We start from the raw sequence: 22,331 nt of genomic DNA on the forward strand, positions 1-22,331 counted from the left end.
CAAGAGCGGTGCGCTCCACTCTTGCAAAAGAGCTACTAGACCCAAAACACTAATGGGGAGCTCATTTTTATAGAGAGATTATTTTGTAATCAGCATCGTGATTTTATCTACCACAAAAAAAAATACATCAGGTTAGGTTAACATCATCTCTGGTTGATTCAAAAGGTTCTTCAAATTGATGAAAAATGATTTTCAAAAATTTTCACCAAATCAAACAATGGAATTTCATCGATCAATTTCCCACAGCCCATCCACCGTGCGCGATGCTTTCGTAATTCATGTGCCATAGGTGCTAGAGAACACGGTGTTTATCAAAGAGAACCAACTGTACATATACGAATGGGAGTCGGTTCATTCACGAGGCTCACGGTATCCTTTGATGCAGGCCTGCTGGTTGACACTAGCATCCTCTTGAATGAAAAAGCATTCTATGGCACAGCAGTGGAAAACTGGAGCGCAGAAACTGCACGGCGCAAGGGCAGTTGTGGAGGACTACACAGATGAAAGACACACGCTTGCTCCTGGAAGCGGAAGCGCTCTCGGTTTTGTGTTTTTTTTTTGCTACACCATGCTCTATCCCTTCCCTGGGAGCTGTTTTCTCAATCGTAGCACAGCACAGGTTTAATTGTCTTTCAATGAAGTTTGTTTAAATCCTTCCTTAGGGAAGGCGATTGCGGTAGAAGATTTGGCTAGCACACAGTGTCGAATGGAGCGAATGGTTCCCGCACATCCTGTCAGGAGCAGGACGGTTGGGTCTGATGTCAGACGAAATAGTAAACACTTGTTATTAATGATGTCATATATTTGATGCCCGCCGTGTCCATCCTGTGTGCCCTAGTTAAATGGTTGAGCAAAATATAGAAACCACCACCACTGTAGAGAGCGCACGAAGTGCAAGGAAGACAGAGGATGCATTGCGTGCTGGCAGTTTCACAAGCACATGGTCGATCGGTCACGGAACAGTGTGAGCGAAAGAGACGGGATTTGTCGTGACAAAAAGTCACACAACGCACAAACCGTGACTGGGAGAAAAATGCCAATCGAGAAAATCGTCGCGAGAACAGAGAGACAGAGAGAAATAGAGAGGAAAACCCCCACGAACGACGGTGCCGAGAGAGCGCAGCACCGAGCGTGATGGAGTGCGCATATCAATGAAAATTAGAGAAAAAGAATGAATGGGATTATTTTCGGAATGTTTTTGCGCGATGTGGCGTATATCCCTGTCGCTTTCTCTATCTCGCTTCCCTGTTAGGGGATGATGGGGGTTGAGGGTGAGGAGGAGAAATAGGTGCGGGGGGGAGGGGGAGAAACACCTTCAATGCTGTACACTCCACCCTTTGGGAATGTGTTCTCCTCTTGTTGCTAGAATAAGTGGGGAGGAGGTGCGGGGGGGGGGGGGAGGGGATGAGATCGGTATTCCTCACCGTCGAGGTCGTCCACCAGTGGGGTGGGGTGAGTAAAGCGGAAGGAAGCAAACAAGCAGGAGGCGAGTTCAAGTTGTTGTTGATGATGATGATGATGATGATGGTGGTGTTGGGGATATATGTATGTTTTGAGGCCCAGGATGACGCCAGTAGTCAGGAGGTGAACAGAACGAGCCCCAACAAGGACGATGGCCGCCGTGTGGTGTGCTGATGACGGCATGAAACCACGTCCACTAGGGGGGGGCCGGGAAAGAAGGAGAATGGGAAGAATGACGCGCTGTGGTAGAAGTGGCCGTGCGAGGCCGGAAGCATAAGTGCATTTGGAAATTGTGACCTTAGGGCAGGACGGTCGTTTTCAGCTGGCAAATGTTTATTTCTCATTAGTTTTTATTGCCCCAGGAGTGGCCCGGGGAACCGAGGGGCAGAGTTTTTGTTGCTGTTGTTGTTGTTGTTGTTAGTTTTGAACGGAAGGGTGAAACCCGCTGGGTTTCGGAACGTTTTCATTGAGCTAAAAGAGTGGACTGTGGATGGTGCTTTGCAAGCAAGCGGGTACCAGTGTACGGGTCGGACAACGAGTTCCAAGGTTCCAAGGTTGATTCAAGTTGAAGTTGGGGGGAAAAAAACAGTTCCAATTTAGCTACCAAATGCATAGTGAACCTTATGATGAGTATTATATCTGTAGCCATTTGTTTCAAGGATGTGTTATATTTTTGTCTTTAGACATAATTTTAATACTTTTTAATTAGATTGTTTCTGGATAATTTTACAAAGGCGCCAACCATTTTAAAATAATTAATGGACGATCGTTTAAGGAAAACGAAAATGAATGATTCTCTTGGAGTTAAAGTTCGTAAAAGTGTAGAATCCATTAGATTCTATAATGGAATATTCGTTTATAAAATTTCCCTTCTAAAACGATTCATTATCGTCTGAGTTTCATATGTTAGTTTTTTGTTGGCCCACCGTATTGAAAGGAGCTCATATTATTATAAAAAAACATCATTTTGACGTTATAAAAAATTACAACAAAACAGTTGTTGACATCATAAAAAGTCGGCAAAATTGTTAAACATGTCCTGCATAATGTTCAAGATCTAACAATTTTCTAAATCTTCTAATTTTCCAAGCAACTCGCATTAATAAAACTTTTTTTTTTCAACTTTGTTTTTGAACTATTACAGTGATTTCTTAGTTAGAGTACGCGCACAAGTGATGGCCAGAGATGAGAGCACGGAAGGATGGTTACCACTGCAAGGCGGTGGCCTGGCGAACGTTTCCATCCGCAAACGCGCGCGACTGCCACCGGACGGTGGCGGTCACGAGTACATTATCTATGGGCAAAGAATATCTGACCAAACCGTAAGTGTTCCTCACCAGCACCTCCTCCGACATCTCGATATCGTTTCATTAACGTTCTCCGCTTTTTCCGTTCTCTAATTTTAGGTTATACTAAGTTGTGTTATTAATAGAGACTTGCAGTACTTCAAAGTCATGCCTACCTTTCATCACTGGCGCGCTGGAAAGCAACGGAACGGGCTTACCTTTCAGACGGCCGCCGATGCGAGGGCTTTCGACAAGGGAATCATCCGTGCCTACGATGACCTCATTGATGGTGAGCATATAGCACACGACACATGGCAGCAGTACCTCACTGCCAGTGACACGCACACGTGAAGCGAGCATACACTGCGCTCCGTGCTTTTAGCAGGCAGGAAAGAGTGAGATAGAGAAGTTACAGCCGGGCGGGAACAAGCTGGGATAGCCCCGACGAACGAAGGATATCGCTTTTTTTTGCATACGACTCGTGGCTACTTTGGCTTGTTCGTTCGCTTTCTCTCACCCATTCACGCAAACAAACATTCTATCAGCCTACGTGTCCTCCCCTTATCGATGGGGGTGGGGGTATATCCATTACAGAACGCCAGGGATCAGAATCTTCCCTTGCCTTGCCCCGGAATGCCAATGAATATTTAATCTCAATCCATCGTGGTGCGATGGAAAAGTGGGAGCAAAGCAAAACAAAAAAAAAAAGATCACTATTCGTCCTTTATCCTTTTTGCCACTGGTGGTGAATATCAACATTACCTTCCCATTATAACAAAACTCGGTCACAACGATTACACCAGCTTGCCGCTGTTGTATCTCGTTGGTTATTATCACTTGTTTTTTTTTTGTGTCTCACACCAACCATCTTTTCCATTTCTTTCGTGTGTGGCATCCCCGGTTTTGTGTGGCTGGTATCGGTCGGGTTGCGTGCGCATCACACCTAAACTCTGCAAACAAACACAACCACCAACGAATGACGGCGATGCATTATTGCCACCGATGACAACGATCACACAAATGCGGTTCTTTAATCGGAAATGTTTCGCTTAATAATAAACTAATGTGTCCCACGTTTGCGGTGCAACATAATCAACCATCCAATGAATGCACCGAATGTCCGAATGCTGGGTAAGTTTTGTGTCGAAACCATCACTTCGGTTGGCTAAATCAGTAAAACTGTGTACGGATGTTTTGTTCCATTCCGTTTGTTTTGTTCGTTGTGTTTTTTCTGTTCTGTTTTCTATGTGTATCTTTTATTGTTTCTTTTGATTTAAAATGATGATCTCAAAATAGAATAGATACAAATACAAAATGAGAAATCAACTCCTTAATGAATCTAAAAGTGGTAACAACTGTATCCTAATTTGTGAACTTTTAATTAAAATTGTTATTGAATTAATTCACAACAAAACAGATTTTTCTACATTACAGAAGAATAGTTCTGTCAGCTCCTCTTCTAATGCTTGTTTGAAAGTTTTGATTGTTATTAGTAAACTAAGCTATCTAATTTGATGTAATTACCTTTAAGAATTGTTCACAAATTAGGATGCTCATGTTAAAATTTCACTCACCTTGTGTACCAATATGCAGTTCAGAATTGTATAGCATAAAATGGATTAAACATTGTACGTCAACAGTCCTTTTTACCTTAATTACACCGACTGACGAGCATAATTCCTTTCGAAAACTATGTAACCCTCCCCACGGGTTTCCCTAGAGTAACTGTCTGCCGGGGGGGGAAGGCTTGACGAACACGGCCGCCTAACAGGACGATGCACACACGAACTTTAAACGAAATTTACATAATACCAATTGGCAGCAAAATCGTCGAAGAATTACTTTCACTGTTCAAGACGTCCGGGTGTCCTTGGAAGGTTTCTTTACGTGTAGTAGCCACGGTGTGACATAATGCTCCCCGCCATTTCTCCGGAACTTTAGCAATTCCAAATTCACGACGGAAGGAAAACGTTGCTTAGCTTATGCGGCCGTAGTTTAACACGCGACCCTTGGAAAAATTTGTCAAAAGTCCGACGAATGATTATGTGTATGTGTGTTTTTTGTTGTTGTTATTGTGCTGTTAAGTAATCTATGTGTTGGCCGTTTCCTTCCTTCCCGTACACTGTCTACGGCCAAAAAAATATACAATCTTATTAATGTGGCGTTTTTAACATGTTTCCTCTTTCACGCACAGGTATGGCTGATGGAACGACACCAAATGCTTCACCTGGTACGCCTGCCGGATCCAACGTTCGCACCGGTTCGGATGCGCTATTATTACGTGCGGTAACTTCGGACGTCGATGATGACGACGATGACACAGTTGGTGAAGACGACGTGTTCATGGTAGGTTCATGTGGTGGGGTGGTCCCTCGAGAACCGGGCCCCTGGTGGGTGTCACCATTAACCTGTCCGGTCGTCCTGCGGCCAAGTGGCCAGAAACGGTTCGCATTCGGCCACAATCGTTGACCCAGAACGGAAGCAGAAATAAGCTATCCCGGGACGGATAGCAAACAATTAAAAAAAAAACAACTCAAACCAGACACCCACTGGGCAGGCGATCGACACTGTGAATAATTCGCATCGTATTCTAACCGAACTGGTTCAATCTCTTCCCGTTTTTCTCACTCTGTACCTGTGCCTGATACACAATTCATTCGCATCCGGGCCTGATTAGACGCTGGACTTACCGATTGAACCTTCGGAATCACGATCCAACTCGGAGGGCAGTGGAAGCCATCGTAAGCATACGCCGATGTCAAGCTACATCTCATTCCCGAACCGAACCATTGTTCTCATTCCCTTTGTTTTGTGTTATTTTCTTTTTGCAGAAAGCGTCGATAAACAATCACAACAGCAGCAGCAGCAGCAGCAGCAGCAATCCAGTATTCAATACATATCGGGCGATAAACCATCACCGCTGATCAGCAGCAACAAGCCTGGTGATGAAAAAGTGACTCCTCTAGTACCTGGTGATAACTATTCGTACGTTCAGATAACCGACGTAAGTATCTCTCGTCAGGATTTCCCTGCTAGTCTCCACCATTGGTGGAGGTATTGGGAAAAGGGAGCTTGTTATTCTTGTTTCATTTCGCCATGCAGTTTGTGCCGTGTTCACGTGTAGGATAGAAACATTAGCAAAGGTCATATAGAAAGTGTAGTACCGATTGATTTGCAAATATGGTTTAGGGAAGCACAAAAAAACAGATAGAAGAGCTGTTTGTTTGAAGCTGAATGTTTGAAGAGAACCCTTAGCGCATCTCACTAAGAATAGTATGAAATTGTTAGAAAAAAATATCGATTATCTTGTGTTACAAACAAAAACCCAATCGGTTTCATTTCGCCGAGAACTGCGGTGAATCGATAGCTTTTCGGTCACAGAGAATATCGTTCGTGTAGCTGTAACCAGTGAGGGAATCAGTAAAGTTATTTAATCGTACAACATTATCCTCCCGGGAGCGCTTTAGTAGTGAAGATTGAATTAATAAGAAGCTTTTATTTTAATTTGATTAAATTTTTCTACTACCTTTTGTGGCACGAGTGCACGGGGTTTTGGGAAAAACCACGTCAACAGGTTGTCTATAATAGTTTTTCTCTTTTTCTTCGTGCATGCTATCCACCCTCTCAACCCACTTCGACAAAACGTATTACCAAAACAAAACAAAAAAACCAAATGTGTTGTGTCTGTTGTGTATGTTTTGTGTTGATGGAAATACCGCAATACCTCCAAAACTCAAATAAACCACAAAAAAAAAAAACAAAAACGACGGTAATATTCTTCCATCGTTTATCGGCCATACTGGGATACGAAACCGATCATGCATCCCGTTACCTACCCGTCGAATGGGAACGACCGTCCCGCGGTGCAGCAGCCGTGCGACATCAAGCTAAAGTATAATTTCTATCACTTGAAGGTGCACGACTATAACTATCCGGTCATCGAAGAACCACCGATCGGCGGCTCCCTCATCGGCGGTCGGCGCGATTCGACCTCGAGTCTCAAGAAACGGAACGCCCTGGACGCTGCCGCTAATGCAGGTGCCACCTCCGTACCGCCCATCATGAAGGAAGGAACACTCATCAAGACCCGGCTACGGTGCAGGTAACGCATTAGGCCTTTCCTCTTAAGGGGAGATAAACAAATCTTTCAAAATGTGTTTAAACGTTTTTGGTATGATTTTTGCTGCGCCCTTCCATTTAAAAAACCACAGATACTGCCAGGAGTTCTACAACGATGAGTGGAATCATAAGGGCTCGTGCGACTACGCACCGGACTGCATCCGGACGGCGATCGAGAACGTGTCCGGGATGCCGTGTGCCCGGTGCATGCTGTACCACTGCATGAAGGATTCGGAGGGTGAAACAGCAGCACATCCGTGCCTGTGCACCGGCGAATCTGGCTGTACGAAGCGGTACGGATAGGCGACAGGGCAAAAGGGTTGTCTTTTAGAAAGAACTAACTAACCCTGACCGCTTTCTTCCGTAGGTGGATCGGTTTGGCTTTACTTTCCCTGCTAGTGCCATGCCTTTGGTGCTATCCGCCATTGCGTGCTTGCCACTGGATCGGCGTTTCCTGTCGGTTGTGCGGTGGCAAGCACAAACCACAAATTTGACATCCGATCAAAATCATTAACCTTACAAGTATTAATCGGCTAGATTGGTAAGTGTTTTGCGAGTTTACTATTAGCTTTTTTTTCTATTAACTATCATTAATATTCAACTCTGTCGTCTGTTGTAGATAAACGCCACAGTGTGCAGCTCGGCAACAGCGGAAGCAGGACAAAGAACGTAGTGTAATAGATCAACTTGGTGCAGCATTAAGATAGATATAGCCGGGCCGTGTAACAATCGCGCTCCCCGAAAGGATGTCGTCGCCGATACACATATAGACAGAAAATCTCTTCCCCGTTCAACCCGTTGATCGTAGTGATAATGAAAAGAATCTGTAAGCTTTCCATCCCCATCCAGGGAAGGTATGGGGTGGGGTTTTGTGAGCTGTTGAGGCGCCTAGAGGCATTGCAGGTCTGTAAGGCAGAAAACACCAATACCATAGCGCGCTGCATCACACTGCGGCAACCACCAATTAATAACCAAAGTTTTTGCATGACTCACTATAAGAACTGTGTGTGTGTATGTGCATGGGTGCGGCATTTCGATGTTCCGTGGGGACATAATGCAGACGTACGTAGAACAAGCGCCGCAGTAAGTTTCGGTTCCTGGTGTTTTCTACTGGATGTGTAGTCAAGCGGAAATCCCAATCAGCAAAGCGATGTTAAGAAGCACATGCAGAAGCGAAAATAAAATGGTGCCGCACACTGCGTAACAAATATTAATACAGAAAAAAAACACCCATTCATAACAAAACAAAAGTCCCAATTTTCAAGCACGTAGAAAATTGGGAAAAACCACACACCAAACCGTCATATGAACCGTAAGCAAAAGAACATTTGTACCGGGCAGCCGGGAAACGACACGCGAGAAAGGTGTGACCGTAAGCTGGATAGGAACTGTAATGATAGAACAATCCGTTGTGGCAGCAATGGGAAAACGGCGGGAGACAGAGTGCAACCACAAACTGATCGAATTTCGAATCGAAGTTGTAGATGCAGATTGAAAGACAAGCTGATAGTAAATCAAATCTCCTACAAAAATAAATGAAACTACACAGCCCGTTTGCTACTACTACATTACTAAATACCGAATGTAATACTGTATGGAACTTTGTATAAAAAAAAACCCCCTCTAAACGCTTTCCACCCGGTGGGAAAGTTAGACCATAAATTCTCATTCTAATTGATGAATTTCGGAGCGCCAGTATAGCGCAGAATGGAGTTAATGAGTGTGAAAAGAAGCCATACTGGAGAGAATAAAAGTGAAGGCGGATCGAAATTTAAGTTGATCAAACGCAGGCAGTATGGCTAGCAGCTGATGGAAATCCATTCCTCCCTCGTCACTACCGTATCACACTGGATGTGACAGTATAATGCTTTCCTTCTATTTGTGTTGAACACAACAAACAATTTTGCATCACGTGAAACAGCGGCGGATGGATTGACGGTAAACAATCATAAAATTTATGATTGTTATATACATATTAAATCGAATAATGGTTGAGTTTTTTTTTGCACGTTTCTAAAGGAAAACTAGTGCGCTGCAATGAAACGTGCTCATTGTGTCTGTTTACCTGTGAGACCTGCTGCCTCACGTACATAGATCCATCAATGCTTTTCATGTTTGCTAATGAAGCATTTTGGTTTTTCCATCCCCGGAAACAGTTTAATGCAAAATAGCGCAACATCTTACCAGCGCTCTAAATATGTAAACATACATGTACGTGTGCGTGTGTTAATCTACAGTAAGGGTGCCATGCAGCAGATACCCATCCAGATATTGGTTCAATGGTGTGCGAGAGACATTTATGTGACTGTTTTATTTGATTAATTGAAATTTAAAAATTCAAACATTTAAGCCTCATGGAGAACATGGTGCGCCTCATACCGAGGAATTTCATTGACCGGCAATGGGTATCGTATCGTCTCATTTGTTCCGTTACAATCGATGTTATTTAACCAGTCACGAGAGTACAGAGATGTTGCCATTACGTTGTTGTGAGCGGATTTTACAGTTTATGCAGTATACTCTTACGATACCAAAATGGGGGTTGCGACCGGATATTGTTGATCTTTTATGTTCGCGTTTGTTAACATTAAGAAGAGGAAAAAAACAAAACAGCAAATGATATAAATGTGTCGGTGGAAGATAGTATGTATTAAAGTTTCTAACGTTCTTGCGTCCGAGATTGTTACTTTACCTGAAAAGAAGAAGATATTATTATTATCTGGCGTTTGTGGCGCCAAGCAGCCTCATCCGTTCGGTTTTTTTCTTTCTTTTTCCATTTCTTCACCTCGTGGGTGTTAAAACGGTGTGCGTGTGTGTTTCAAAAGCATCAAAACGAAAGGAAAATGCGTTCAGGCACGATCCAATCAAAGCTTATGTTGTTTATCTTTTCGTGTAGTGAAATGATCGTGTTGTACAATTACTTGTTCGTATGTAAAACAAGGAACAACCAAATGAAAACAATACGAAACCAAAAACGGGAAGCAAAAAAAAAAAAGCTGCACAACAACAAAAAAGTACGACATTAATTTCGATACCTACGACACTAGTTTCGGCTTTCGTAACACACGTGTTCTATGTGGCTGTATGCTCATCCTTAGCATTTTGCGGAACTTCCCGCCAGATGCAAGAATGATGAGATTGTGAATCGGTCCGTGAACGTGGCAGATGAAACAATTTGTCTTTATTTTTCTTTTTATTAAAAGAAAACGCGCCGTAGAAAGGAGTGTATTTCAGTATCGATAGTAGTAAGAACGTTCTGGCGACAGGGGTACAAGGAAAGCGGAGTTACTCGGCTAGAAGGATAACAAAGCATCTGGTCGGACTGTTGTAAGGGCTCAATAATGGTCCGATTGATGCTTTAAACATCCGGAAACAAGTAATACTCTGTGTTGTGTATCCGCTCATCAGTACGAAAAAACAATCGTGTAAAAAAACACAAAAATAAAGCGGATGGTAGACATACGATAAAAAAAAACAAGGTTTATATATATATACGTGCAAATATATATAAATAGATTAAATATACCTACACAAGAGGAAAACAAAGAGTAACAAACAACCCTTTGCAGATCGCCACACATCCGGTGCGCACGTAAAAGCGCAACAAAGTGAATACAGCAGAACCACAAAAAATTCCATTCAAACATACCCCGGTACGATCCGGTAAAGAATACATCGTGACCACGGTACCGCATGACGGTCAACAATATAAAGTGGTAAAGGTTACGATATAGTCACGTGACACATAATGTATGTATTCTTATTCAAATATTCATGTTTTACTGTTGTATCAGGAGAGTGGAAGAAGATACTGTGAAACAAAACGAATGCAAATGTGTAATAAGTGTAGCAAGTGCTACCAGAAAGAGCAAAACAAACTATGAAGGAAACAAAAGAAAAACAACCGAACATTTAGTTCTGCTAGCTAAAAGACTAATGTGTCCGGTTCACCGGTCGGGAAGAGAGAAAAAAAAACATAAATACGATCGGAGTAGAACGCAACCATTGGTATTTTGGGGAAAATGAAAACGTCGACAAATGGTACAATGTGTAATTGAAGGGAATGGTCAGTAGTTTGACGACTGTCTCGAGTGGGGGGAGTGTTTGCGATAGTTTACCTTCTTAAAAAAAGTAAACCCCTCGTACATTTCCTCCTTTATCCATTGCGATAGAAGGTTAGAGCGACAGGCACGCTATCAGGCCATTACGGATGCCAACACAGTACACTTCTTCATTTGCCATTTTGCAGCTACTTAATCATCTAAAAACTAGAAGCTTACTATCCGTTAGTATAGAACGAAGCAGTGGATAATGATCGGAAACCGATCGGTTCGAAACCTGGATGCAAGGTTTGGAACGGTCAAAGGAGATGAAAAATAATATAACATAATAAAACTAAAATGAACAAAAAAGAGAGCGGCATCAAACGACGATGTAATTCTAATAGAAATGAATTGGAATTAGAGTATATTTTTTTTCAATTGATTTCTTTTCCGAACAAAATGCATCCACCAAGCGCCCCGCAATGAAGGCATTAAGCGCGCTCTGCATTATAAATATATGCAAATATACATATATATATATTCATATATATTGACAACAATATTTAAAAAGAAAAACTCAATCCCGCGAACTGGATAGGATACAGCGAAAGGGAGAGGTGCAAACACGGCTAAATCCGCGGACATGCAAACCCTAGCGGCCATTTTAAAGGGCAAATGCAGCGCCACCCCCGGACCGTTACAACAGGTTCTGTAAGTGAAGAGGAGAGTGTACTGCATCGGTGTTTGATTGAATTTGGCCCCACAATGCAAGACAGCCAAAAAGAGTAAAGAGCAAAATAAGAGAAAAAAAAGGAACAAAATGAAAGAGAAAAACGATATTTGTAAAAAGCAAATATTTATAATTCTAATAAATTATGAAAGATGAAAATAAGATCATAAGAACATTAAAGAAAAATGTGTTGACTTACAATAAGCCGAAAGATACACGAAAAGGTGCAACGTAATTTATCATATTTTCTACTACATTTCTCCGTTTTACGAGCGGTTTTTGTTTGTTTGTTTGAAAAATAACTTTCTCTTTTTTCTTTGATTCTTGTGCTCTTGTAGTACATCAGTTGTAAGACTATGTAAGACTATTCTAGTTAACTGGCATTTACACTTTTATACTTCCTACAGCCTACGAATGTGATATCATTCTGTTCGCTGGTTTCTTAATGAAAAACCGTACCTTCCTTTATGTGGGAAAGCGTTCAATTATATTATTCAACAAGTTTCTTCTTCTTTTTACTTTCAGTTGGTTCAGTTTTGATCTCAGGTATCGCAGGCTGATGCTTTTTCTTGGACGACGATGTTAAGCTACCGTTCGTACGGAACCCATTCGTCCCGTTCGATAAACCCGACCCAACGTTAGACGTGCTGGCATTCTGCCTGGATCCCAAAGCTTCCTCTTCGTCCGTCGATATCGGTTCCTGCTTAACGGTAACCGTCTCATCGTTAGATTTCTTTTTTGACGATTTTTCCTTTTTCTTTTTATGCTTCTTTTTGCTATCACCGTTTTTAAATTCATCGCCGAACATCTCGCCGAGTAGTGACTTAATATAGACACTTTTTTCATCCTCCGATTCATCGGATGAATCAATAGCAGTATCTAACTGTACTGATCCGGTGCTTCCGTTTACAATATTTTTCGGCTTCTTTTCCGTTCTAGTTTTCTTCGTTTTCGGTGCGTGTTTAACTATCGACGGGGCACTGTCTACAGCATCCTCTTCCATCGAGATATCCTCTTGCTCCTCGTCAGTAGAGCTACCGATGGTCGTGTCTTCGCCTGGTTCCTGCTTGATACGTGGTCCGGTTGATGTTGTTACTTCATCCACAACGAGCTCACCCTCGATGACGGGTATTTCACTCTTCATGTCGCACGATTTAACGATAAACGAAATATTCATTCCTTTCGTTAGTGTTTTCTGTCGCTTTATATCATTGCCTAGCTTGACTGTCACGTTGAACACCCGGTAGATCATGGCACTGACGAACTGCTTCGAGATGTAGTTCACTGTGCCTTGCAATGGAGATCCGATACGGGGCTGAAAGATGTAATAATCAATGGTGGCCCGCACGTGCAGGAACGGACTGTCCAGTCGTAGTGCTGAGAGGGCATTATCAACACGAATTTTAGCATAACCGAGCACGATACCGTTCACCTTCGGATGGTATCGCCCGATCTTGTCCGTCACGCTGCGTCTTACACCCTTCACAATGTGCTCGCAGTCACGCGGTCGCAGGCTCAGGATCTCGTTCAACTGTACCGCGGTCACGCAGGACAGTGGATCGGAGAGTGATTTTTGCAGCTCATCAGTGGAAAACTTTGTATACTTAGCAATCGTTGTCCTGTGCATGGTGATCGAAATTGCAACACTTTACCGTACCGCGCACAAAAAGCGTGGTAATATTGATGTTATGGTTTGTGGTGACATTTGGTGCAAGCACGATCAAACGTAATAATGACAGATGGTGAAATATTTCATGTGTCAATTTACGGTGCTGCGAGAAAACAATTAAAAAACACATATGAGTTTGATTTTATGCTGTTGATTTAATGCAATTTTATATGATGCATTCATTTGTATTTAAAAGTGAATAATATACCTACTCCAAATGTGCTGTACATTTTCGAGATGTTTGTTGTTTTTTTTGCGGCACCCTGTGGCCAGGCAGGCGCAGCTGTTTCGATGACAGCCAGGACCAAAAATATAAACAACTTGAAACAGTGTAGGGTCAAAGAAAACACACCGATCGCAGAAAACAGGTTGCCCGGACTAGAACATGGAAAAGATTAATCTTAATCTTTCCACACGCCCCAAAGCGAGCATCCTGGATAAGCCGTTAAGCCGCGGAAAGGGAGAAGTGTCGTTAAGTTGTTATGCTCTCCTGTTCTCCGAACTGGTCCAGTATTCACAGAGCCGCGTCAGCACCATTCCCGATTTACAGACAAAGTAATCTAGATTAACGGTTCTGCATGCCATAGCTAAATCGAATAAAGTTTTCCTTGTTTTTTTTTAAATAGATTACATGACATGGGCAAGGATGTGGGATGTCGCATAATCGATTTATATTTCGTCCGCGAACGAAACTCCAAACGGGAGACGAAACTGATCAACATGCTACTGTTCATTAAAACTACACTATGGAAGGTACGGGTCTAGGACCATACGTGACCTAAGCATCGATAATGATTTGCTTCTTCTATTGCAGACGCTTTTCGGCAAGGAGGCCGATAAACTGGAACATGCTACCGATGACGAATGCACCTACTATATCATTGAAAAGGAACCCTTGGTCAACAAGTTTATAAGCGTGCCGAAGGATAAGGGCTCGCTAAACTGTGCCGTCTTTGTGGCTGGCATTGTGCAAGCGGTTTTATCAAACTGTGGCTTTGTGAGTAACCTTTGCTGAATACCTCTCTAAAAGATTGTGTTCACGTTGAATTAATTTTTTATTTGCCGTTGTTAGACATGTCAGGTTTCCGCCCACTGGCACAAAGGCACTACGTATATGGTGAAGTTTGAAGACCACGTTATCAGCAGAGACAAACAGTTGGAAGACAAATAAATAAGTAATAGTTCCATACATCGTACACAAGAGGTAAGAAGAATATTGAGTAAAGGAAAGAAATTTTTCATTTCGAAAAAAGAAAATTAATAGTAGCTTGAATTATGATTTCACCGCAAAATATGGGTTAATTGTGATCAATTTGTAGATTGGATGCACTATATTGTGGCTCATATTGTGTAAATAGAATTCTGCAGCGGTTGTTCCATTGAAACGAGTAAAAAACAGCACATAAACAGGCAAAATTACGATGATTTAACATATCTTAACGTAAGTCCATTCTCTCCATGATTATAATGATAGCAAAATTTCGCTGCATGACAAAACCGATTTACGGGAATTAAAGGGAACGATAGCAAGAAAAAAGAGCGCAAATTCAACAAACCATATTTCTATTTCTAACCATATTGTTATTCTAATACGGTTGGACGGTTTGGGTCCTTCCGATACTTCAAATGAGTTCTGGCTATTTAAACCGGCTTTACTGGTTCGGGATAAGAAATTACCATAATCGTTGACAGGACCGTCCGGATGATTAAAATTTTGCATCTTCCCGGTTCTTTTGCGATATTTTTCTTCCATTCTTGAAACATTGCAACATTCTTATCCGTTTCCTTTTACGCTCATCCGGTCTTATCCTGTCTGGCAGGCAATCCCTCCGTCCTGGGTTCTTTAATTCATTTCTTACATTCCATTTTTACCGTATATTCTTCCCCGTCTTGTTTCACACATTCTTCGCCTTTGCATCGTTTCCTTTACGATGTCCTTCTTGTGACAACGAGCTTAAACAATTGCGTACGAAAGCAAAAACCAGCTGATTGTACCTACGAAGTACATAATGTATTAAAGGCAAGAGGATCTCGCTTTTTCTTGTATGTGGCTCCCTATGCTTAAACCGTGTGCGGTTGGATTCCCGCCGTCTTTTGAGAGTACCCCTTGGAAAAGGGACCTAAGAGAAAGACACCGCGGGTTAAGGATAGCCATACAAACGGTTTCCCTCCAAAATGTATGGGCAGCTGTACTTGTACTTGAACTGCAAGAGCAAAAGCAAAAAGCAAACGTCGCATTGCAATTGCATGCCTTGAGACGACAATGAAAGGTATTGAATGGAAGAAAAAAAATCTTGTAATTTATGTTTAAGCAATATGTTTTCGTACACACGTCGAACTGCCCTTGGGATATCAAAGCTGCGCGTTTGTGCTGGTGATTGATAATGGTAACAAGCCTCCACTAATCAATTTCAATTCCACAAGTTAAACGATATTTTTAGCTCATTTAGAAAAACGTAATTCAAAAAGGAAAGCCTTATATTTATTTCAAATATTATTTTCTTATGTACTGCTAAAAATATTCGATTCTTTTGTTTTACTTTAGCAGCATATCATCACAATTTAAATCGAATTTCTTGCACCTCGTAACCCCATTTCTTGTTTTATCAAACTGCTTCGTTTTATGATCTTCAGGCAGATGTTTGAGGAATCGGAGCACACTGGCACATAATCATTGATTTACACAACTTCAGCTATCGTACATGACGGTACGGATAATCGTCCCTTACACGCTACCGGTGCACTAACGATCTTCGCCCGTGCATGCGACGTTTAACGGCTTTCCGAATCCCGCCAACGGCAAACAGTGCGCAACGAATTGAAAGTCCTGCAAAGAAGGATCGCTCCTTGGCTTTTCTACAGGATTTCTTTACGACACGCGCCAAGCAAAAGATGTCCCGTCTGTTTACCTTCCTTCCTTCGTTTTAGGGTCGTTTGCTGTACGCAGGAAGGGTTCTCGATCCCCTTGCAACGTACCCGCTTGTGGTCCGTACCGATGCATATACGGGCGATTGTATCGTTGTGTGCGTGCAGGGAACCCTAAAAGCAGCCCGGTGTGCTGTCGGTGCACATCGACGACCGTTGCCGTTTGAGCTGTTTCGACGGAGGTATACATTTTATTCGTAACGGAACCACGGTTAGGAACGCATCGCAGGCGTCGGTTAGGCAAAGTTTCACTCCAAACGATTATTTTTTTTCGGACTTTGGCTCTAGTTTAGGTGTTTGAGTTTCAGTGGTTTGTGTTCTGCTAATTGAAACGGAAAGGGACATAGAAAATAGAACATTACTATAGCACGAAAACGATACTGAACTATGTGATTGAATAGTGTGAGAGAGTCCTGGCTGTTACAATTGTGTAACAATCTACCTGATAACTAATCACAGCCCGATCAGTCACACGATCATGAGTGCGTGAAAAACTCCACCAAACTTGCAGATGATATGTGCACCGAGCAGTAGTAGTGTACCAAAAACCCGTCTACTTCACGTGTTATGTACAAAAAAACAAATTTGATTCACTGTTAAGTTTCGTTCTATTAAGTTGCCGAAAGGTTTATTAGCGTTGGCATATCATTTACGCCTTGTTTGAACTCGTTTTGCTCAAGTGTTACACGCCGTTGCAAAAGTGTTTCTGCGCGGTTTTTTTTTCTTCACTGTTTTGTTTCGTTTATAACCCTCGGTTAACACCCAAAACTCTATATAAATGTTGAAAATGTCGTTCTCGAAGGCGAAGCTGAAGAGATTCAACGATGTGCCAGGTAAGTGTCGATTTTTGTTTTATGGCTCAGTTACTTGTCCCTCAGTACGGGTCTTATGGTATATTCCTTCCCAAACCATCATCACTTTTTCCTAATGCATTCTAGTTCCTTCCCATTCGCTATTGGTTTCGCTCTAGCACTTTGGTTTTATTCGAACCTTAACTTCCTGCGCAATATGCGTTGCGTTTGGCTGGATATTGCGTGAGAAACTTGCGTCCCCTTGGTAACGCTTCTTTGGACGCTTCTTTGAAGAGTTTCCCCTAGTCAACCGTAACAATTAAAAGTTCCCGTACAGTTCTGTTTGTCGTGAAATTCCGTGCCTGATTACGTATGCTGGTCTACAGGGGGCCGAACGAAGGGTCGAATTGTTGAGCTGCGCCTACTGTGGTACGATCGTGAGAAAGTATTTGAATGTTATTTCCCGCGAAAACGCTATCGGATCTTCTTTACAGAGGAATGTTTGTTAAGGATGGGTTTTTGTTCAGAATCTTTACTCAAAAAATTAAGTCCTCGGGTAAGGGAAAAAAAATTAGTCCGAAATTTTTCTTCCTAGACCATTCTAATCTGATCGCGCGCAGGTGCATGTCCCAAAAAGCCACTTTATTTCAAACCCTGACACGCATGGCGTGTGTCCGTTTGAGCACGCGCATTCTATCTGCGACATACACGGCTGTTAACGCGTTTTGACCACACGACTCTTATCTTTCATTCTCACGACATTACTTGCTGCATTCGTAGAATTTATCAAAAAAAAAACAAAATCATTCGCCCCACAACAAACCATATCCTTTACTCCAAGCACAAGATATGGTGACCGTTAACGGAAACGGATTCGTACGGACCACGTGCGCCGTGTATGTAATTATAAGTAATTAGATGCCTCGGAAGCATTTCCGGGTGGTGCTGTCCCTTGTTTTTTTGTTACATACAAGCATGGACACCCTTTTCAAACTAGACACACCTTTACAAACTGTCTTTTCTTTATCCTGAAAGACCTCCCGAAATGGAAGCAAACGAACGAAACTCAAAGAGGTAATGTACACCTTTCTTCTGCGTTTGAGAATTGACGAACCGCGTCACGCCACGTTCTGTTCTCTCATGCGTATGATTAATGGACGATTTTTGGTATAGTGAGTGGACCGAATGCACCATTTTTTCAGGTGAAAGAATTTCATCTTCTTGTAATGATGACATACGTTTCGTATGAGTTTTTAATTAATCATTCTTTCTTACCAGTAAAAGGAGTGTCACATTTTGGGTCCTTTTTTTCTTCCAATGTAACAATATTTTTTCTCCATACATCCCGATATGTTTCTTATGCGAGTTTAATAAGTTACTCGCTGAGACGAATCGTGCATTCTGTAGCAAACAATGGGCAGGAAGTATGCGGACAATATGAATTTTCTTTTCACTCCCTGATCGTTTAAAGGCGTCCAGCGCATAAAGAAGGCAAGCTGCAATTGGTATTGTTAGTTTGCTAGAAGCGCCAACAGCAAGAACCCGTCCACCAAGTGTTGAAAAATAGTGAGCTACTGCTTGCTGATGCGTGACATTAAACCATCTGTCCAAACATCGGGCAGACGGGACTCGTGGAAGATAAGGACTGCGCACGAGCTGAAGCGACTTAAGAAAAGGGGACAGACACCCAAGTGGTTACAAATGAATGCCTAAACACAGCGGGATGTTTATGACAATTTCCCTAATGCAAAAGGAAATATAACCCTCATGGATAGAATTTCAAATTAAAGTTTTTAAAGGAATCTACAAAAATTCTAATGATATGCCTTTTTTATCACTATTTTACCCCACAGCCGTTTCATCTCCTTCAGCTTTTGCTGAACCAAAAGAGAAGGAGATCCCGAAGAAATCGAAAAAGGAAGATAAAATCAAGATCGGTGGCAGCATGGACGCGGAATCGATAAAGACAACGAAAAGCGCACTAAGCCTGTTCCGTACACCATCGTTACCGCGTCGGTTAAAGTTTAAACACATCTCTGACCTGACGCCCAAGAAAGCTTCCTCCAAGGAGGAAAAAGCCAACCGCCTAGCGTCAACGACAGAAGCCTCAACGGATAAGCTATCCGATGGCGCGAGTAAAGTACCTCCGATCGTCCAACTCTACAACAAGATCGATGTGAACAAAGAGGCACTTGGAAAAGCGCGGGAAGAGAATGAGCAGTTGAAGGCCAAGATGCAAGAGCTCCGGGCCGAACATCAGCGTGCCGAACTGGAACGGATGAGTTTGCTGGCGGAAAAGGATAACCAGATCGTGCTGCTCGAGCGCGAACTGACAAGCATCACGAAGGCGGACGAATTGCTACAGCACATTACGGAGGGTTGTCTGGAGAAGGTGAAAGAGTACGAGCAGGAGATCCGGAACCAGCACCAAAGCTACGAACGGCAGCTGTGCGATATGCATGACTCCAAGACGGAGCTGGAGATTCGGTATGATGAGCTGCTCGTCGTCCATAGGATGCTGCAGAACGATTACGACGTGATCGAGGGTGAGAATCATTTCCTGAACGAGGAAATGGTTGCGCTGCGTGAAATCCTTGAAGCACACGATATGGAACTACAGCGCAAAACCGACGAGATTAAGCTGATGGAGGACGGGCTGAATGAGCTCGTGATCGAGGGTCGTGATCTGAAGGAGCAGGTGAAGTATCTGAAGACACAGGCCGAGGAGGACATGATGCGTTACGTCGAGGAGGGTCGCAACACGATCCGGGAGATCGACCAGCTGAAGCAAGAGAACGCCCGTCTTTTGACCGTTCTGGCGGAAAAGAACGCGATCGTGGCGGGTATGCAGGAGGAACTGAACGAGCGTCAGTTCGAGATGGACGACATGCGCAACGATATTCGGAACGAGCTCAACCAGGAGTTGACGGCGTTGTGCAAAAAGCATGAAGCCCAGCTCGCCACTATGACGGAGCTGAACGAGATGAAGATCAAGGAGTGTGAATCGATCTTCGTGCTGGAGAAGTCGAAACTGGTCAAGGAACATTCGGACCGCATCAAGCGACTCGAGAAGGAGCAACAACGCGAGATCGAACGAATTGGTGAGCAGGCGGAGGAAAAGATCCGCATCGCAGACATTCAGAACGAGGAGCGCGTGAAGGCACTGGAGCTTTCTATCCAGAGCTCGATCTCGGCAGCGCTCGCGAGCGAAAAGATGCACTGGCAGAAGGAGTTGGACAAGTGTCAGAAGATTGCCGAAACGGAAATCATGCAGAGTGAATTTGAGAAGCGCGATCTGCGCACACTTTGGGAAGCTTCCAATGAGGTGATCAAGGACAACGAGAATAAGATCGCCGATTTGGAACGTCGACTGCAGGTGGAGCTGGAGCCGGGTGCAAAGTCACGCGACGAGCTGGAAACGGAAATCCGTGATTTGTCGCTGGAATGTTCGCGACTGAAGACGGAAAAGTACAACTATCAGCTGACGCTCAATAACACACGCTCCACGGTGAACATTTTGATGGAGAGGCTCAAGAAGTCGGACGGTGATGTGGAGTTGCTGAAGGCAGAGCTGGAGCAGGTTTTGCGCAGCAAGACGGAGATTGAAACGGCCAACAATAAGCTGCGCGAGGAGGTGACCGAATATCAGCGAGTGCTCGGTGCGCTACACGCATCTTCCAGCCTGATGGAGAAGGAGATGCGCGAAAAGAATGAAGTGTTCGAGAAGCTAATGAACTCGGAGGAGGATGCCATTCTGACGGTGTCGCAGATCGGGAAACTGTTCAGCGATCGTATGGAACAGAGCATGGGCCGCTATCTGGAGATGTACGAGGAGCTGAAGAAGAAGTACGATGCCCGGGAAGCGTACATTCAGGATCTGAAGGCATTGCTAGACGAGTTTGCCAACGGTATCGAACTGGCACGGATCGAGCTGGACACGAAGGATAAGAAAATATTTGAACTGGAAAACGAAAACAAGAACATCAAGCTGGAGAACATGACGATCCGGTTTAAGTGTGAGCAGTTCGAGAAGTACAATCAGGATGAGAGTCGAGTGCCACAGCCTTCGCCCGAGCTGCACTGCCCCAGTCACACCGATGCGGAAGACGATGAACGATTGGTGCCGAACTTTTTGATCGAAAACATCATCAACCAGCTGGAACAGGAGGGTATGGCGGATAAGGATGCACTCGGTACGATTCAGGAGATTATCGAGGGTGGCCACGATCAAAATGGGACGGAAATTATCGATAAGGTTCGTTGTGCGTTTAAAGTATGGCGAAATCTTCGCTAAACTAATGTATCTATCTTCTATTTGCAGCTAAAGGAAACGGAAGAAAAGCTTCGCATAGTGGAAGAATTTGCCAAAGAGACATCGGATAAATATACGGAGCTGCTGGAAAATCAGAACAACCGACAAAAGATGAAAAATCTGGAATGTAATAAGGATCAACAGCAGCTAAAAGCGGTACGTTTTAAAGCATGATTCGCCCAACACGGACGCGTTTGTTCACGATCGTTTCTCTTTTCTCTTTGTAGAAAATTGCCAAATTACAGGAGCTGAACAAGAAGCAGGAAAACACAATCCAAAACCTACAACAGCAGCTTTCCTCCTTCGATTCTCCACAGAAGCTGAACGGATCGATGAAGTACCTTTCGGCCACGGCCAGTCCGAAAACGCCGAAGAAGCTGATCGTGTCACCGTTCCCCGGCAAGGAGAATTGCTCACCGGCCCAGGTCGGTGTGTTCAGTCCACGGTCGAACGTGCTGCGGACAAGGAACAACTAATTGTGATCGAATCACGTGATCTGCCACCGGCTGCTGCCGGTTGATCAACGATTACGATGGTCAGGTTTCCTAGAAAACGCTTGAGGCAATTTAAATGTGACTCCTGCCGCATGTAACCGCACGCGGTACTTGAGGCAACGATTGTAGATCACTGAAGATGTAAATTAAAAATTATTTATTTGTCCTGTTCATCCATTTCCTACTTCCCATCACGAATGCGCAAGCGCTTATGGAACATGACCAAAATTCATTCTCATGCTCGATGCGTGTGAAGAATAAATCAGAAAATTTAATGAAAAATGTTGTGCTATTGGTACTGCTTTTGTGATGTAAAACGAAAGAATATTATTAAATGTTGGGGGGTGCTATGCTATATAGCTAATAAAAATAAATAAAAGATAGCGAGAATTCTTTCGTTCGGCAATGGTAAAATGAAATCATCAAATCCAAAGGTATCTTCCTGCTTGTTGAGGGCAGACTTTTCGTGATCACCCGCTTATGTTTTTGTTGTGCATTATT

The 22,331-nt window shown here is 43.2% G+C and overlaps 4 protein-coding genes across 16 annotated transcripts in view; 3 read left to right on the plus strand and 1 right to left on the minus strand.

Moving 5' to 3' along the window:
• Window positions 1–18,968, plus strand: part of LOC125768391 (sprouty-related, EVH1 domain-containing protein 1) — a 29,443-nt gene extending 10,475 nt beyond the window's left edge. For 8 of the 12 annotated variants that reach the window (XM_049435986.1, XM_049435987.1, XM_049435988.1 and 5 more), the window contains exons 3-11: window positions 2,606–2,783; window positions 2,868–3,036; window positions 4,942–5,093; window positions 5,425–5,488; window positions 5,579–5,751; window positions 6,617–6,849; window positions 6,959–7,159; window positions 7,234–7,407; window positions 7,486–11,799. In XM_049435986.1, the coding sequence (XP_049291943.1) occupies window positions 2,606–2,783; window positions 2,868–3,036; window positions 4,942–5,093; window positions 5,425–5,488; window positions 5,579–5,751; window positions 6,617–6,849; window positions 6,959–7,159; window positions 7,234–7,360 (1,297 nt within the window). In that variant the 3' untranslated portion in view covers window positions 7,361–7,407; window positions 7,486–11,799. Of the gene's footprint in view, window positions 1–2,605; window positions 2,784–2,867; window positions 3,037–4,941; window positions 5,094–5,424; window positions 5,489–5,578; window positions 5,752–6,616; window positions 6,850–6,958; window positions 7,160–7,233; window positions 7,408–7,485; window positions 11,800–18,957 lie in introns of those variants that run through there. The other 4 variants (XR_007418887.1, XM_049435994.1, XM_049435995.1 and 1 more) reach the window with 4 other exon arrangements.
• On the minus strand, window positions 12,104–13,315 carry LOC125768403 (probable DNA-directed RNA polymerase I subunit RPA43). The gene has a single exon (XM_049436017.1). The coding sequence runs from the start codon at window positions 13,264–13,266 to the stop codon at window positions 12,130–12,132; it is 1,137 nt and encodes a 378-aa protein (XP_049291974.1). The 5' UTR covers window positions 13,267–13,315; the 3' UTR covers window positions 12,104–12,129.
• On the plus strand, window positions 13,598–14,509 carry LOC125768422 (trafficking protein particle complex subunit 5). The gene is made up of 4 exons (XM_049436050.1): window positions 13,598–13,863; window positions 13,935–14,061; window positions 14,123–14,305; window positions 14,381–14,509. The coding sequence occupies exons 1-4, from the start codon at window positions 13,694–13,696 to the stop codon at window positions 14,477–14,479; spliced, it is 579 nt and encodes a 192-aa protein (XP_049292007.1). The 5' UTR covers window positions 13,598–13,693; the 3' UTR covers window positions 14,480–14,509.
• LOC125768353 (interaptin) lies at window positions 14,632–22,173 on the plus strand. 2 transcript variants are annotated; one of them, XM_049435877.1, is made up of 4 exons: window positions 14,632–14,749; window positions 18,878–21,279; window positions 21,346–21,492; window positions 21,564–22,173. In XM_049435877.1, the coding sequence occupies exons 2-4, from the start codon at window positions 18,970–18,972 to the stop codon at window positions 21,810–21,812; spliced, it is 2,706 nt and encodes a 901-aa protein (XP_049291834.1). In that variant the 5' UTR covers window positions 14,632–14,749; window positions 18,878–18,969; the 3' UTR covers window positions 21,813–22,173. The 2 variants fall into 2 exon arrangements, with proteins under 2 accessions (XP_049291834.1, XP_049291833.1); XM_049435876.1 differs by lacking the exon at window positions 14,632–14,749 and adding an exon at window positions 16,403–17,066.
• The last annotated feature ends 158 nt before the right edge of the window (window positions 22,174–22,331 follow it).

This window comes from Anopheles funestus, chromosome 3RL (genome assembly GCF_943734845.2).
Source record: "Anopheles funestus chromosome 3RL, idAnoFuneDA-416_04, whole genome shotgun sequence".
Lineage (NCBI taxonomy): Eukaryota > Metazoa > Arthropoda > Insecta > Diptera > Culicidae > Anopheles > Anopheles funestus.

Bases quoted from the DNA above. Each gene is read 5' to 3' on its own strand.
- LOC125768353 (XM_049435876.1), top strand. From the start codon at position 17,012: ATGTTGAAAATGTCGTTCTCGAAGGCGAAGCTGAAGAGATTCAACGAT. The intron at 17,067-18,877 runs GTAAGTGTCGAT...TTTACCCCACAG, and splicing joins GAGATTCAACGATGTGCCAG to CCGTTTCATCTCCTTCAGCT. The intron at 21,493-21,563 runs GTACGTTTTAAA...TTCTCTTTGTAG, and splicing joins ATCAACAGCAGCTAAAAGCG to AAAATTGCCAAATTACAGGA.
- LOC125768422 (XM_049436050.1), top strand. From the start codon at position 13,694: ATGGAAAAGATTAATCTTAATCTTTCCACACGCCCCAAAGCGAGCATC. The intron at 13,864-13,934 runs GTAATCTAGATT...TTTTTTAAATAG, and splicing joins ATTCCCGATTTACAGACAAA to ATTACATGACATGGGCAAGG. The intron at 14,062-14,122 runs GTACGGGTCTAG...CTTCTATTGCAG, and splicing joins TTAAAACTACACTATGGAAG to ACGCTTTTCGGCAAGGAGGC.
- LOC125768403 (XM_049436017.1), bottom strand. From the start codon at position 13,266: ATGCACAGGACAACGATTGCTAAGTATACAAAGTTTTCCACTGATGAG.